Consider the following 18,442-nt stretch of genomic DNA (forward strand, 5'->3'; position numbering starts at 1 on the left):
TTTAGATAGCAACAACTTGTAATATCTCTAAAGGCTCTCTGCCATAGACAATAGTCTAAATCAATTAAAAAATGTACAAATAACATGTATTTTATTAGGTCCAGGATAAAACCTAAAAATAGTCAAGCATATCCTAGTAAGTAGCCTTACTCTAATAACATGCAGGCTAGGAATATGTTGATCACATTTCTCGGGACGTCTCTATCAGCCATCAGTTTTCCTAAAGCCTCATTATGTATCAATGCTAGTGTCTGTTCTAAGCAATACTAATACAAGTATATATTTAAACTATTTAACAGCATTTCCCAAACTCCTTTGTTAATAGGTTGCACTCAAGACACATGAAGTAAACGAGATGTCAACACTAAATTTGCTAATGTACCCCATTTCTTTGCTAATATGACACCGTTTCTAATTTGTGCATTCCAAGTACAATCCATTGCAGTTCAAAATTAAAGAAATATTTTCATTATTATTACATTTAACACTATTAAATGATATAATTTGGTTTTAATGATCAAATTTTAATGTTTCCTTAAAAAAGAAGTCCTGGAAAAAGTAGTCTCCTGCTGATATAATAGGAACATTATTTTGCTATTATCATATCTGCATAAGCAGATGATCATACTTTCCATTTTCCATAACAGAATAACTAGACTAAAAAATGTTTTTCCAAGAAACTCACCATTTAGTTTTAGATAGCAACAATTTGTAGTATATCTAAAGACTCTCTGCCAGAGACAATGATCTAAATCAACAAAAAAATTATACAAATAACTTATTTTGTACAAGTTACTTTGTCATCAAAAACACAATGGCTGTTTTTATTTACATGTACTACTAAAATACTTTTTTTTTAATATGTGGGAAAAAGAACATTTAACACTGCAGACAGTTTGGTTCTAAAGAATCTGAGACACTTATAATAAAAATTTCTAGTTGAAGTCATGTTCATGGGGAACACCAATAGATTCCAATCTCATTACAGTTTCTGGAAGAAAAGGTATTCTACAGTAGGTTCTAGATAAAAATCAATCCAAATGATACGAAATGAATGTGCATGTGTATAAGAAGTTCTAGTTATTTCAGTCAACAATATCCTTCTAAATTTGGCATAGTTTTTCTCTTTACATGTTAACTTAGCATAAACCACTTACTAATATTTCTTTTTGTTAGGGAATCACAATGTGATGGTTTTAACAAAGATGAAAGAAAAACACCACTTGCTCGAACAACGGATATCCAAATAAGAGGCCTTAAAAGCATTCTTCTCTTTTAGGTCAAATGCTACATATTTTCCCTTGATTTTCTTTCCTTCCTTCTTTCCTTCCTTCTTTCCTTCCTTCTTTCCTTCCTTCTTTCCTTCCTTCTTTCCTTCCTTCTTTCCTTCCTTCCTTCTTTCCTTCCTTCCTTCTTTCCTTCCTTCTTTCCTTCCTTCCTTCCTTCCTTCCTTCCTTCCTTCCTTCTTTCCTTCCTTCCTTCTTTCCTTCCTTCCTTCTTTCCTTCCTTCCTTCTTTCCTTCCTTCCTTCTTTCCTTCCTTCCTTCTTTCCTTCCTTCCTTCTTTCCTTCCTTCCTTCTTTCCTTCCTTCCTTCTTTCCTTCCTTCCTTCTTTCCTTCCTTCCTTCTTTCCTTCCTTCCTTCCTTCCTTCCTTCTTTCCTTCCTTCTTTCCTTCCTTCTTTCCTTCCTTCTTCTTCCTTCCTTCCTTCCTTCCTTCCTTCTTCCTTCCTTCCTTCTTTCCTTCCTTCCTTCTTTCCTTCCTTTTTTTTTTGAGGGAGAGGGGGGAGGGGGAAGGGGAGGGAGACAGGGAGTGAGGCTCCAACAAGGAGCCCAACATGGGGCTGGATCCCATGTTCAATCCCATGACCGTGAGATTATGACCTGAGCCGAAATCAAGAGGTGGACGTTTAACCAACTGAGCCACCCAGACGTTCCTCCCTTGAAATTTTTTAAAGGCTAATAAAGTGCATACATATAAAGTTAAGTCTAAAACCGTTCATTTCAGGAGTGTAACCTTCCAAAAGGCAGTGCTTATTCTTGGAAAAGTAGGCTCTGAAAACAACTGAAGAGTGATGCAGAGATTAACCAAGCAGAAAATACAATCTGTGTCACCATCTTCATGAAGTTAAAATGAAGTGGATTAAAACCGAACTAATTGGTTTGTAAATGTCATTTTGAGGTTACAAATATTTCTTGCAAGCCACAGTGTTCCTCAAATTTGACTCTCATCATTCATTTTTCAATCCAAAGTTACCCTGGTAAATAAGTGAGGGCATTTCACATCATACTGTATATCCCAAATGGAAATGATTTAGAAAAGTAATATGCAAAAGATATCTAGAACCAGCACAATTTTTATCCCCATTTTTTGTATTCCTTTAAAAAGAACATCTTTACTTTGTTATTCACATGGAAAAGCTGACAAAGCATTCTCGTAATGCAGAAAGTGCTGTGTGGATTGGCAAACAAACTAATTTGTTGAAACTCAGGGAAGCAAACAATAATTGTGGGTATATAAAACCCACAATGCAAGCGCTAAGCATGTCTTACAGGGAAATCGTGACAGAAAGTGAATCGTCTGATTCACAATAGGATATATTTTGAAGGAGATAAACCTTTTATAACTATGAGCCTAAAGATGCATAAATTATTAAATAATTTTACCCTAGGAGTACTTATTTTTGCATATGTTAACATTTAAACACACCAGAAACAGCTCCTGAAATTGCTTATGCTAATGCTTACTGCTACTCATTTTAAAAGGCAATTCCTCTTAAAACCAAACCTCAGGCCTCAAAACACCAGTTAAAGCCAAATAAAATATACCAAAGTCAATATATGCAAGACATGAAAACCTCCCAATTATACTTCAATGACTTTTTAATTTATAAATCAACCCAATAAACAAAGCATACATTTAAAATTCTAAACACATTTTTGGCAGGTATTTCTAAGGCCAAATACAACTTCAATCCCCCCAAAATAAAAATCTCCCCAAATATAAAGCAAAATATTTCATTAACCTCCTAAGAAGTATATTAGTTATGAAATGAAAACTGCTTTGGAGAATAGCTGACACCGTTATGTATAAGCTAAAGAACCAATATGTGTTTAAATAAAAATATGAACATCTCAAAGGTAATTACCATACAGAGCATGAAAGAAGTCCATGAATCTCCCATGTGAGATACACTGAACAAAGTGTTCTAAGTCTTAGATTCTTAGAAATGCTATTCTCTTTTGCGACTAACAAATGAGTAAATAAAAATCCTTACGATTCAGTTAGTACTTTTTTTTCAATTATCACTGATAACATCTCTTGAAAGATATTGAACAGTAATTTTTAAAAGCATACTTGGTTATTTCCCTAACACAATGGCAGGAACTGACAGAAATCTAAACATGTAAGATTTATGTTGAATCCTCATCCTACTGACAGCCATAAATAAACTGCAATAAACCATTTCAGGAGACAGAATGCTCTGTAAAATGGAAGGGAGCCCATCAACAGAAAGGGTTTTCAGCTCAAAGACTTTATTGGCAAAACGAAACCATAACCAGGGGTTTGATCTCTATTAATCAGTTTGTATTCCATGTTATATTTGGTTGACATTGAATTGTTGTTTGAGATATTATAACGCTCTAGAGGATATGCATTTCAACATGTACTTCCCATTTAGGAAAACGTATGGAAATGGGTATATCAGGCTATTTTATGCTATAAAATACATCATTTATGTAACTGCCCTTTTCTGATTACAGGCTTATCACTCTAGTTCCTGATTATGATGTGGATGCCTATTTGGTGTCCCTATTTCACTGATTCAAAGGAGGACTTAAGATCAAAAGCCATTTTGTCACTTAACAAGAAAAAATTCATTTAAGCCTACTCTTACTATTTTATGAAAGGATAGGGCACATACAAGAATAACTAGAGCATATATCCCAGGTAACGGGAACTGGTTACCATGTATGGATTAATGAAAAATAAAACACTATTAACAGGCGTATCCTTCAAACCCATACACTGTACCTTTTACGCGTAGGGGTTAGAGTTCATATTTTCATTATGTCTGCCCTTATCTACCTCACTGGAGATATTAAAACAACATGTATATCTGTATGGGAGTCAACAGTGAGGTAACCCTCCCCCATCCTGCAAAACAAGGAAATAAGATTGATACAATTTCTGCCTTAGAGCAAAACCGGGGCCGACCGGGGCAGGAGGAATGCTAATTATCTACTGAAGCAACAAAAAGAGTTTACAGGAGTCAGTGCTAAATTATGCATTATTTAAAGCAGAAGAAAGATTTCTAATCAACTTAATCTGATTTCAACCTCACAAACACATCTGTGTTATTATCAATTTCCTTCCCAAGTACACATGCCTAATAAGAACAATATATTGGTCAATTACATGTGACCATTCTGGTTCTTGTGGTAGTTATGTATCTCATTTAAAATGACTGAATTTTCATTTTGATTGATATATGCATTTTTGAGTTTAAAATTACCCCTCCCCCCAAACACACACACAATATGCATCTGCTGTCAATAAGATGAGACAATCAGGTCTGCAACACAGAGGATTAGATTCTAGTTGAAGGTAAGTTCACTGAAAGACTATCCTCTGAAGTGTTTCTGGGCTTTTCCTGATGAGACCTATCACTACCACCCAATCTCCGCAGTTGCAAATGATTCGATATTCCAAAGACCGTTTAATTATATAACCCTACCCAAATACCAGGTTGTATTATGTCACAGATATCAATCCCACTGATACCGCTTCTCCAAATTCTGGTTTTAAAGTAGGGTAAAGCCTCAGGGAAGTGAGAACAGAGTGTACAATTTCAAACAAGTTGGCAAACAAAAAAAGTGCCTCATAAGCCAGAAGAAAAGCAGAAGTCAAGAATCATTATCCCTCTAATGCGTGTGTGTGCAAAGTAGGACTATGTAGCACCAGAGATAAGGATGCTATTTATTTAAGCATAATATAATGGAAACATAAATACAGTGCTGCCTGTCAATTTAAGAAGCAGAAAATGAATAATCATCCAACGGAGGACTTCCCCCAGAGTGACAAATTATAACAGAAGCAGTGCCAGGAATAGATTTCCTCATTTAAACAGTAAACCATGTTGCCTTTTATAGAGTATATGAATGAAATTGGCAAGAGTAGCTAATTAATTATAGCTGATTAGTCTATCAAATCTCTTGGTAGAATAAGCAAAACATGAACTTTTTATAACTATTTGGAGTGAACATACTTCAAACATAGTATGCTTCATCCATGAGGCATATACATTCTAAAGGGTTGGAATTTTTTCCCTCAAGTTTCACACTTTAAGATAATGGTATTTTGCGAACTAAAATCATGCAGGACAATTCAGAATATAATGCAAGAAGAAAGAGTGTGTTAACTACATCCAGGATACAGAAAAACATACCATGCATAGTTTCTCTTTTGTGCTTAGTTTGTGGAAATTTTAAGTCTGACATGATAAATATTAAACTACACTAAAAACCATGGCACTCGAGAAATGTACCAACCTTCAGGATCCAGCAGTTTCTCTATGCCTAATTGATATTTGGCAATGTTGAACGCATGTTCCAGTCGTTGTGTGGCTGACTGCTGGCAAACCACACTGTTCCAATCAAACAGGTCTGGCCTGAAACACACACACACAAAGACAAATAGCAATCAATTTACAATTTTCCACAAGATTCTGATTTTTAATTGACAACTCATACCCATCACCCTTAAGAGTTGAATGTTACTCTTCATTACCCCTCAATAAAGTTTTTCATTGAAACAAGTTGGAATTTTACTTGAAAAACCTGAAGAAAACAAAGGAGAATTTATTCTACCTTGTCAAGCAACATAAATATATTAATCTCACCTAACCTCAGAAATTTGAGTGTCAGCCATGTGCTGGTAACTTCCAATTTTACAAGCCTAGCCCAGACCTCTTCCCTGAACTCCAGACTCTAGATTCATCTGCTTATTCAGTATTTCTATGTAGAGTCATCACAAGACTCAAGGCTCCAAAACTGAACTTGTAGCATTCATCCCCATCACACCGCCCCAAACCCACCTACTTCTCTTATAGTTCTCCCTTCCTCAATAATCAACAAGTACAAACTTGCAGTGGCTCACACAGAAACTCTGGAGTCTAGTTTGATGACTCATTCTCGTACAACACTTGGTTGGAAATGTATCCAGAATTTGACCACTTGTCACTATCCTTGCTGCCATCCCCTCAATCCAAACCACCATTTTATCTTGCATGGATTATTTAGTGCATTAACTTTCTAATGGCTCCCTTACCCCCACCCTTGCCCTTGTTAATCTATTCTCAGCAAAGCTGCCAGAGTGATCTGTCAAAATGTTTCATCATAACCTTCTTTTCAAGTCCCTGCTATCGGGGGAGTAAAATTCATTGATTTAACTTTGACATACCAGGCCCTACATGGTCTGCCTCGCCATTAACTCTCTGATTTTATTCCTTGCCTCTCTCCTCACATTCCTCAAAGAGGCTAGGTAGTTTCTGTATTTTCATGTACTGTTCCCTCTGCCTGGAATTCTCTTTCCTCAGACACTGACATGGCTCACTTCTCTACTTCCTTTATGTATTTCCTTAAAAGTCATTATTATGATTAGGATTAGGATTGTTATTCCCTCCTCTCTCCCCATGTAAAACTGCTCACTCCCAGGGTGCCTGAGTGGCTCCGTCAGTTGAGTGTCTGACTCTTGATTTTGGCTCATGGTTCGATAGAGCCCCACATCAGGCTCTGCGTTAAGAGCACAGAGCCTGCTTGGGATTCTCTCCTTCCCTCTCTCTGCCCCTCCTTCTTCTTGCACTCTTTCTCTCTCCCAAAATAAGTGGAAAAAACATTTAAAAACAAATAAATAAAATTGCACACTTCCTAATCAAACTTATACATATACTAATTTCCTATCCCTTTCTTTCTCATCAGCACTTACTACTGTTTAATATTTTATATATTTTAACCAATCTTGTCTATGTATCTGTTTCCCCCACTAGAATGCAGAATAAAGGTTTTTTTCACTGCTTTTGTTCACTTCTAGAAACGCAAGCCTGACACACAGGAGATGGTCAATAAATACTTGTTGACTAAATATTTGTTGATTCGATAAATTTCGTTGACATGGAAGCAGCAAATGGATGACAATATACTATAAGAATATCAATTTACTTAATAATAGAGAAAACAAAAAGGAGTATGAGAGGGAATTCTTATCCTTTAAGGGCTTAAAACCTAATAAGGAAAAAATACCCACATCATAATAAGTTAAAATACATTGTAAATGTGAAAAATAGAAAAGGTTTTCTAAAATCTGAAGAGGTCAAGAAATTTTTGAGGCTTAAGGGAATCTTCAATCATGGTTTGCAACGAGATTCAAGAAGTTTTTGAGAATAGAATTCTGAGTTGTAATGATATTTAAAAAATCAAACTTCTTACACCAGGAAAAAAGCAGAATGTGCTTATTTGGTCAAAACTCACAGGCTTGCCTCCACAGAGAGATCTTTACCATCGAGAAGCAGTGGGAGACAGGGTTAGGAAGGGGGACTGGGAGGAGGTTGAGAAAGGTCTTGGCCGTTGAAGGAATTGCCATTTACCCCTACAACATTGGAAACCACTCGTCAACTGATTCTTCACCTTTTCTGGATCACAGACACCTTTGAAAATCTGATGAGCACTAGAAAACGTTTATCTATACAAAAACCTGTCCGTATCTTTAAACATACTTTATATGGAATTTTAAGACAATGGGGTCTGTCAATGGACTCCTGCCTCAGAACTCACGCTCTACAAAGTAGGAAATTATAAGGATGGGCTTAGCTGTTATTTTCAAAAACCATAAATGAAAATAAACGGACAACTCTCTCATTGGACTCGCATTTCCTTTTCCTTTCTTGATGCTACCCTGATTAACTTACCAGAATTTTGTTCACTTCTTACCAAGTCTAACCTGCCCTCTCTACTCCATGTTACCCAAAAAAGCTGTAATACTTGAAAACCTGAAATTTGTATAACCTGCGAGCTTACTCGAGTGTGGAAAGACTATAAGAAATAACAATGATAGGGGCGCCTGGGTGGCTCAGTCGGTTAAGCGTCCAATTTCGGCTCAGGTCGTGATCTCACGGTCCGTGGGTTCGAGCCCTACATCGGGCTCTGGGCTGACAGCTCGGAGCCTGGAGCCTGCTGCGGGTTCTGTGTCTCCCTCTCTCTGCCCCTCCCCTGCACTCACTCTGTCTCTCTCTCGACCAGTATTTCCTTCATCACATTGTTACCCAGGGGCTATGGACAGAAATGAGGTGAACAGGAACACAGAGTGAGGTGTACGTTGCTACAGAGGTTCCGTTTCTTTGGATGATTGTTCAGTGTGTAGGTGATCATCGTATTACACAAGAAAGTAAAAGATTTAAAAGAAACATCTCCGTTCTTTTCAAAAGAGAAATCATAAATTCTATACTATTTGCGGAAGTTTTAACTTCACTCTGAAATCTCTGCTCCACCTTCTTTTCTCCATCCTTCAGCAATCCAAGTGGAAAAGAATATAGGTAGGAGAGTATGAGAGACTACTTTTCTCACCTACAGTACAGTCAACAGAGTTAAATGAGTATAATGAAAAAACAGAACTGCTTCCTCATTCTAACCCTTTTTTCCTTCATCCCCTTCTCCTCTTGGTCATGAACTAATCACCTATTTGAGCCTCAGTGTGTTCATTTAAAAAAGAAGGAAATGTACTGAATGGCCTTGGAGGTCCCCTCTAGTATTAAGATTAATCTGTTTTAAATGATTAAAATTCATCATTACAATTAACATTGTAAGCAACTATGATCTCCAAATGCATAAAGAATTGTAAGACTAAGCAAATGCAGAAGAAAGCGGCACACCTTCCCATGCTAACCCAGACCTGAACTCATAGATAAGAACGTGTAACCAAGGATTACCAACCTTTTGAGGAAATGAACATCTTGAGTAAGATAACAAAGCCCAGTAGATAAGCAGAGTCCTCTGTAAATGCAAATTCTGGCTCTACCGCATATTAGCCAAACGGTCTTAGGCAAATAATGCAACCTCTTTGTGCCTCAGTTTCCCATTATGTGCAATGGGACTAATTATAGTATCAAATTACTTTGACACTATTACTAATGAAGTATTACACTTTGATACTATTACTAACGAAGTATTACTTAGTTCTAAAGTTAATTGTATGGGGGTGCCTGGGTGGCGCAGTCAGTTAAGCGTCCGACTTCAGCCAGGTCACGATCTCGCGGTCCGTGAGTTCGAGCCCCGCGTCGGGCTCTGGGCTGATGGCTCAGAGCCTGGAGCCTGTTTCCGATTCTGTGTCTCCCTCTCTCTCTGCCCCTCGCCCGTTCATGCTCTGTCTCTCTCTGTCCCAAAAATAAATAAACGTTGAAAAAAAAATTAAAAAAAAAAATAAAGTTAATTGTATGTATGAAATAACAATACTGCATTTTCAATTTATAGGCTCATGCCAAGAACACCTATAACTTATATTTGTAAATGTTACAAACACTGTTGATGGAAAAATAATGAAACAGGAGGGTGGTGGGTAGGACGGGCAAAGGGGAATGAGAAAAACAGGCTTCCACTTATGGAATGAGTAAGTTATGGAAATAAAAACACAGTCGGGGGAATATCGTCAATGGTATTGTAATCACGTTATATGGTGACAGATGGTACCTACACTTGTGGTGAGTATAGTATGAGTTGTGGGATCACTATTTTGTATACCTGAAACTAATGCAACATTGTGTATGAACTATAATCAGAAAATATTTTTTAAGAATACTATAACAAAATGGAAGGTGGAGAGAACAGAGTGTGATCTTCTGTATCAGGTACTCAACAAATCTTGTCTAAACTTTAAAAAAAATTTTTTTAACGTTTATTTTTGAGACAGAGAGAGACAGAGCATGAATGGGGGAGGGTCAGAGAGAGGGAGACACAGAATCCGAAACAGGCTCCAGGCTCTGAGCACAGAGCCCGACGCGGGGCTCGAACTCACGGACCGCGAGATCATGACCTGAGCCAAAGTCGGCTGCTCAACCGACTGAGTCACCCAGGCACCCCGTTGTCTAAACTTGATGAAACAAGGGGCGCCTGGCTGGCTCAGTCAGAGGAACATGTGACTCGTGATCTTGGGGTTGTGACTTTGAGCCCCACACTGGATGTAGAGATTACTTAAAAATAAAATTTGAAAAAAAAATTATAAACTTGATGAAAAAAGGTACACCAATACCATTTAAAGTATCGCAGGCAACAATTTTAAGAATGAAATGATTATATTGTAGTAATCAAATTAGGAAACAGGGATAAGAGATAATATTTGTGGGCTTCGCATTAAGAAGCAAATCCATCTCCTATCAGACATTAATCAGGAAATGAAACATGTAATTATGAAAACCATCAGAAAGATAAAAGTTGCTGACAGGAACCACTTCCAGGAAATGGAGGGTGACTGGGTGGGGTTGGGGTCACGAAGACACATTTTGTTTTGTTTTGTTTTGTTTTCCTTTGCCCCCCACCATGTCTGATTTTTTTTTTTTTAACTACGTCCTATGTTACTTCTTTGGTAATAAATTAAAATGATGGATTAGGAAGAAAATGTAATTGTAACATCATACTTACAGCAACTTATATGTATATTCTGAGCTATTTCTAATGAATTACCATTCAGTATTCCCACAAAAGTAGAGTCTGGCTTCCACTTAACTGCACTGTAGTGGACTCTGTGTTTTAATATAATACTTCTCATTTCCTACATATTCAGATAAAATTTAGCCTTAAATAGATATAAGGCAAGCAACATCCTAACCTTTTGCAAGGCTCTTTGTCAATCCCTATGCTCTTTATTAAGTGCATGCCTTTGTTGTATATAGCTTAGTCACTCAATTATTGAAATCAGAATACCTCATGACATTTCTAAGTGTACCAAAGACAATCACCTTGGAACAGAAATTTCAACCATTTTTTTCTTTAGATAAACAATATGAACATCTGTCAAAGACAAAAAGAAGACAGATGATTCATGAAAGAGCATTATCAACTGTGAAAACCTCTTGAAAAGTAACTATGTTATGTATGAAAAGGTAGTTACTGATGATTCATTCACTATGACAAGAGAGAATATATAAATGATATTTTGAGAAAGAAAGAGTGGGTCAGGGACAGATGCTGCAGGGCAATCTGGAAATGTTTACTGTATTACAAATGTATTCAGAAATCATGACATATAATATTAACAAATGTAGTGTGTGAACATGCTGACAGGACTGAAGTCTTCCACTTGAAAAGAAAATGCTAAAGAGCCAACAAGGACCACATAACCTGATCCTCGGTATTTCTGTTCATTTGCCAACGTGTACATGAACAGCAAGATCAATATGTTCAGGCCCTTACTGTGAAGCATGTGGCTGCATAAATCAGCACTGATTTATAATGCAGAATGAATGCCTCTATCCCTTCTCATCTAGCTGTATCGAAGCTATGCAATATTTTTCTTCGTGTCATACTTAGGAAAAACAACATGTTAACACTGCTTAACATGCCAAATGAGTCTGAGTTTGCCTCCTTTTGAAAATCGGGTTGCTGAGTCATTCACCTGGAAACCCAGTCTGGATGGGGTTAATTAAATCCAGCTGGAGCACAACACCTGACAAAGATGCTTATTGAGAGAGCATTTGTTCTTGGATGGAGCTTTACCATGAAGAAAATTTATATTCTGGACTTTTCTAGAAACAAGATCAGCATAGGGAAATGGGAGGCTCGTCAAGAAAAGAAAGATCAAAGTGAGAAAAGATAAGCTGCATTGAAAATCAGGGCAGATGCAGTCCAGTGGCATTTCAAACACGGTTAATAAGGGAATGTATTTGACCCTGGGGATTGGGCCAGATAAAAGAGATGGGTAATAGGAAAACCAAAGTAGATATCCTTTGCACTCAATGTGTTATACGTAAGATATATATATATATTTATATTTTACATACATACGAATGCATTATTTATATGTATTTACCACGTTGTTTTGCTTCTTCTTGAACTGTTAATAATTCCTTTAGTAAGCATCTTGATACAAGAAAAAGCAAACTATTTTGTTATCTTAGAAAACGTAATAGTGTTTGGAATACAGTTAAGAGTATTTGATTCACTATAACACAATGAGTTCTTTTTATGATGACCCACACAACTCTCTCATGCTTTCCAGCAATTGCTCTGCTATTCCAGAGCAATTGTTTCTTTTGATATTCTCAACACTGAGTCATGGAATTGTGGTCTGCTCTTTGCCTTGGTTGCTAAGATGCTCAAAGCCTCTTTCAACCTCAAAATTAAAACACACACACACACACACACACACACACACACACACAAATACACAGAGCCTTATGTATTTGCTATCTAAGTGTATATCTGACAAGAGAAATGTTACTTTTTCACATTATTAATCTGATGATAGTAATTAATTTTACTACAGCCATTCACATGAGATTTGGAACCATTCTAGCTCTGAAGTTTTGGCCCATACTAACAATTATTTGTGTAAAAAGACCAACTCCATTCTTAGCGAATTTAGAATACAACCTTGATTTTCCGGCAGAGTCCCAACTTCAAACATGTTGGCCCCCTCCTGCAACCGTATTCATGCTCCTGTATTTTAATATTTCAACCATTAAATGACATATCACATAAAAAACAGACTCTTCTTATTTAGGGCATTCCAATGGAGAGCCAGATCAATTGATTAAATACATTTAACATATAAACATGTTAAATAGTAGGAAATGAGCCAGAACGGCACTGGAGAAAAAGATTTAAGTCTCTAAATCAATACTTACAAAAATTAGTATCTCAGTAGTCGCCTTACCTATGACTGTGGATGAGAGCATTTAAAGCCAGACCATCAGACCAGCTGGTGGTGAAGTTAATGACATTAACCTGTGGATAATTACGAGTTGATTGTCGGACCCAGCTCAGGAGAATCTTTTCACTGTTGGTTTGTTGCAATCCAGCCATGATATTTTTCATTACATTTTTGACCTATGTGTGGAAAGAAATTTTCATGAGAAAATGCATTCCCTGAACAAGAGCCACACAAACTTAAATGTAAATGTCCTAATCTTCAAAAATAATAGGAATTTTAGGGTCAATTAGTAGTGAGGAATAATAGATTCTACCAGGACAGAGTCCATTCTAATTAGTTAGGAATGTGTTCTTATTGGTTGGTGTCACGATACGCCATTTATTGCACACGTTTAATATCACTCCCAGATTCTGCCACGTTAAACTATTAATTTTGTGCTTTTCGAATTGCTCATCTTCTAACTTTCAGTGGATATGCTAGAGAAGAGTGTACAAAAACATCAGATTTGTTATCGACCAAAGGCCTAAAATAAGATTACTGGCTTTTTTTTTTTAAGTTTATTTATTTATTTTGAGAGACAGACAGTGCAAGCAAGGGAGGGGCAGAGAGACAGAGGATCTGAAGCGGGCTCCGTGCTGACAGGAGAGCGCCTGATGTGCGGCTGGAGCTCACGAACCGGGAAATCACGACCTGAGCTGAAGTCAGACACTTAACCGACTGAGCCACGCAGGTACCCATATTAGTGGCTTTAAGAAAGAAAGAATGGCACAGTGGCTAAGAGAATGAGCTTACTTTCTTTAAACCTAGGTTCAAATTTTGCCTCTGCTATTAACAAATTGTGTTAATTGGGCCATTTAACCTTTTTTAGGCCTCTGGTTTTTATACATACAAGGCTGTTTTAAGAATCAAAGGACAGCTATACTAAAATAAAATCCCTAGGTTTATAACATAACTTAAAATAATGCAAATCATGTGTACTGACCAAAATGAAAAACAGAACAGAATAAATGAGTTTGCCTTTTTAAAATAAATAACAAGAAAAATCAACAGAAGTAAAAGTATTTATCCCTAAAAGCTGTGAATGTATTGCCTTGGGTTTTGTTTTGTCTTTGTTTTGTAGTCAGTCTGGCTTCATTTGTTAAAGCTTTTTTTCTCAGGAAATAGATTCACATGCAAGAGAAGAACAAAAGTTACAAACGCCCAAAACATGGGTCCAAAACCTTGGCTCGTTTATGAGGCCTCTTGGGTCACGGGAAATGACACTGAAGAAGCCGCTTTAGTATTAAAAACCGTGTCACAAAATCCCACTGAAGATACATACACTGTAGAGGTCCTGAGGTGAACACAGAATACACATCTTACCTCCCCAGAGGTGGTAAGAGACCTGGCCCGGTGTCTAGAAGCAGAGTGCTGGTGGCCCCCAGGAAAATAGTGTTTGTCTGGGCCACCCAGGATGCTGTCACTGTTTTTTCACGGTTATTTCTTGATATTTTGGACCTGGTAAGCTAATCTATGAGCTTTTCTTTCAAACTGTCTTGGAAGAGTCATGTCACCTGAAGCAGATGTGGTCTCCAAAAATGTGAGGTGTCACTTACGGTCACCAAGACCTACTCTCTCCTAGATGACAGGGCAAAGTCACTTTTCTTCCTGCCTCAAGAACGAAGAGGGACCCGGTACTCCTTGAACAAAAGAATCTTGGAAGGATCATTCTCGACAAGGCACCCGGCACGAGCAAGGGGCGCCAAATGCAGACGAAAACAAGTAAAGCGATTTGTCCTCAAACCCCCACTCTCCCTCCCCCTACATCAAGAAGCGTTGCCTGTGATGGGGGTGACAAGGTTCCGTCTGCTTTGTCCCCTCGTGCTCCTTTTTGCCAGAGAGGTTAAGGGCTTCGGGCTGCGGGGCAGACGTGGAGGGAAGGGGCTGAGCGTTCAAGAGGCCCTCGGACGCAGAGCGGGTGGGTGGCGCCGCAGGGCTGAGGGCCGGCCGCTCTGTCGGCAACTTCCACCGCTGCTCCTGGCGAAGTCACGGCCCCCGTCCCAGCACACGGTGTCCCCTGGCCACACTCCAGTCACAGTGGTTGGGAGTAATGACCCGTGTGGCGCGGGTAGCCCGGGCACTGGCAGGCCTTCAGTCAGACGGCGTCAGCCCTTTCTTCCGATGCCTTGTTGGCTGTCGCCTGCAGAGTCTCCCGGTGCGAGGAATTTGGCCGCCTCGTTAAAGGTCACGTAGAAGTCCCTCGCAAGCACGATGATGGTAAAGACGCCAGGGACCCCGTCTGAGGGCCAAGTCTGAGGAATTGGCGACAGCTGCAATGGAGACGGCGAGGTAGACGAGAACGGCCCTGACATGGCGTCGGAAGTCCACCGTGAGCCAGCGCATGTCCTACCACTATTGTTCGGCAGCAGGCCCTGGGCGAAGCAGAAGACGGCCAGCACGAGTCCCGCAGGTGAGCGGGCAGGAAGGCAGCTGCTGAGGAGGCCACACAGCAAAGATGACAAAGGACAGCTCGACCCCGCCAGCAGGAGGCAGCCTTTGAGCGAGCAGATACAGCACGCAGGCGTGAGGGCGGAGCCGGAAGGTCACCAGGTTCCCGGGCCGTTTTTTTTTTTTTTTTTTTTTGGTCAGGGTCAAGGTCGGTGGGCCACAAGGTGGCTGGCTGCAAGAGCCGAAGCTCCGCCTCCCTCCCTCTCTCCCAGAAGCCGGAAGGGAAGTGGAAACCCAGACCACGGAGGAGAAAAAGGCCAGATTCCTGGTTTATTTTTATTAGTTCCTGTACATTTGATTCTTGCCATGGCTTTGTGCAAATGCCGTTCAGCGGGTTGTCGTATTTCATTGCTTCCTTCCTCTAACTCGTCTCATGCAGAAATCCATTCTAAACATTTCTCTAGATTTCAAGAATGCGGTGACACCACATTATAGAACAAACTGTCTACATAGCATAGTAAAGGCATAATTATGAGGCAACTTTTTAAATATAAGTCAGGCCCCTTATATACCTGAAGGAAGTATCTAAGTAAATGTGATTAGTTTTTTACCACCAAGGGCTTTCCTTTTGGAAAGCATAAGGTCCATACACTACCAACATGTGATCCGATGATGAATATTTATTGTGTATTCTAAATATGACATTTTATTTTGCTTCCTCATCCATGTAGAAGTTAACCAAGGCCTCAGGGGAAAATACATATTTTAACATCTCCAATGTTAGTCATCTTTTTATGAAAGAGTCGATGCAAATTTTAGGACAGACTGCTACATCTCACTTTAAAATACTTGAAAAGGATTTGAGATGATGCTTTGTAAATGTGGTAATGATGTGAAGATGTGAGATCTTTGCATATATTTATCACTGTCCCTTGATAGCTAAATCTATTATTTAGAGGCAGATTATCCAGTTTTCTTAATTCCATCCTGACCTGCTTATTTAGTCAGTTACTCAGCGAGTAAATAGGTCAAAGAGTTATATAAGATGTATCATTTTTCTCACCATATTCTGAAGTTATCAAGTGCACAACCTCCATGTAAAGTGATTGCAAGACATGTACTCTGTGTCCTATGCTGAACCACCATTGGATTCGGCACCTACCAGCTCAGTGGTGGTGATTTGCACTGATCAGGCAACCCTCCCATGATGAATGGGATCCATTTGGAAAGCGCTTGGCCAGGCTGCCCTCTATGCACAAAACGTTACAGGACAACACAGTATTCCAACCCAAACTCCTTTAGCATCATTATGTCATTCATTCAGCTTATCAGTCTCAGCCCCACTGGTATTGCTTCTACTTGGGTGCAAATGTTGCTAAGAAAAAAATAATAATAAAGGTCAATGTGAGATAATCAGTTCTTTTCCTACATAAAAAACAATTACCCAGAAATCTTTATTAAGGACCAACCTTCAGACACTGAGCTGGTCCAAAGGTGAGTCTTAAAGGAGAAAACTTTCCCACCCTTAGGACTTAACAGTCCCTAAGAGAGAAAATCAATTTAAACAAATGTGTGTGTGTGTGTGTGTGTGTGTGTGTGTGTGTGTATGTGCATACAGCTATACATCTGTTTTCAAAAGGAACAAGTTGAAATGTCATGGAGCAGTGGTTTCAAAAAATGAGTAGGAGTTAACTGGGCAAAGAAGCTATGACAGGCATGGAGGTGCACCACCAAGAGTGTCCTTCAACGAAAGGCTCCTTGCTCCATCTGTGAGTCCTCTCAGGGACTACCTGATGTTGGAGAGTCCTGTCACCTAAGGTCAAGCCCTTCCTAGGGCAGCCCGCATCTAGTGACTGCTGAAGAGAAATGGTTTAAATGCTTAGCCATGTCAGCCTCACGCAGAGCGACACTCAAGGATTATTCCAGCTCCCAGTTCCACATGGGGTGCAATACAACTGTGGATGGGTGTGTATCACACCTCCAGCTCTTCTCGCTCTGGTTACCTTCTCCCTTCCTCAGGTGCAGGTCCCCAAAGCATGCCTTAATTAATGTCCTGCCTGCTGAATTCAATGCTTCCTTCCCAGAATCCATCCTGTGACCAAAAGGAGTTAGAGTGGAGGAGCGAGAGTAAAAAGGGGTAGGGACAGTCTTTTACAAGGGAAGGATGGTGTGTGTGAGGACCAGAGCAAGACCTGTCTTGCACACAGAGCATTAGGGAGGCAGGAGTCTACAGCAAGGGCTTTCTTCAGTGCCAAAACCATCTTTCTCCTGTATGATGTTCAAATAGTAAATAAATACTGCAGGCTAAAGTCGCCCTGGATTTGAGTTTTTCCTTTGACTTAGCCAGCAAAGGTGGGGACATGACCTCTGAGAGCACACCACTGTTAGCAAGATATGTTTGTATCTCCAGCTGGTTATCAGAACTCAGCTAACCACCCTACAAAGAAAGGTTTGCACTTTAAAAAGAAGGAAGGGGCCCCTGGGTGGCTCAGTCAGTGAAGCGTCCGACTTCAGCTCAGGTCATGATCTCATGGTCTGGTCCGTGGGTTCAAGCCCCGCATTGGGCTCTGTGCTGACGGCTCTTAGCCTGGAGCCTGCTTCGGATTCTGTGTCTCCTTCTCTCTCTGCCTTTCCCCCACTCACTCTCTCTCTCCCTCTCTAAAATAACTAACTTTTTTAATCTTAAAAAAAGGAAGAAAGGATGCCAAACATGTGGCATATGTCTACTTCGCAAGTTTGTTCAATGGTGCTTATTCCTCAATATATTATTGAGGAATAATATATTTTTCCTCAATTATTTTCAGGCTAATGATTTTATTTACATGGAAACTGGAAAAACAGTGACAGGAGACACACGGTAAGCATTCCTCAGCTTTTACAAGTTCAAAGGGAAGTCCTCCATGGCACTATTAATAACATAGTATGTGGCACTGGAACAAAAGATTCACATCTTTCCATCTCTTAATGCCATTCTCAATCTGATAGACCAGGAAAGTACATTAGGTTGGCCAGAGTGTCCTTTGATCTCTGCTGATATTCAATGGCTTTTGTGACTACTTAACAGGAAGGCAAATATATACTCTCTGTGAAAATACCTTCT

The 18,442-nt window shown here is 39.3% G+C and overlaps 1 protein-coding gene across 3 annotated transcripts in view; it reads right to left on the reverse strand.

Annotated features, from left to right (window-relative positions):
• DMD (dystrophin) overlaps positions 1-18,442 on the reverse strand; it is a 1,834,617-nt gene that overhangs the window by 1,610,927 nt on the left and 205,248 nt on the right. For all 3 annotated transcript variants that reach the window (XM_030304767.1, XM_030304766.1, XM_030304768.1), the window contains 2 exons: positions 12,919-13,091; positions 5,550-5,668 (listed from right to left, as the gene is read on the reverse strand). In XM_030304767.1, the coding sequence (XP_030160627.1) occupies positions 5,550-5,668; positions 12,919-13,079 (280 nt within the window). In that variant the 5' untranslated portion in view covers positions 13,080-13,091. The remainder of the gene's footprint in view (positions 1-5,549; positions 5,669-12,918; positions 13,092-18,442) is intronic.

Source organism: Lynx canadensis, chromosome X (assembly GCF_007474595.2).
Source record: "Lynx canadensis isolate LIC74 chromosome X, mLynCan4.pri.v2, whole genome shotgun sequence".
In the NCBI taxonomy this organism is placed as follows: domain Eukaryota; kingdom Metazoa; phylum Chordata; class Mammalia; order Carnivora; family Felidae; genus Lynx; species Lynx canadensis.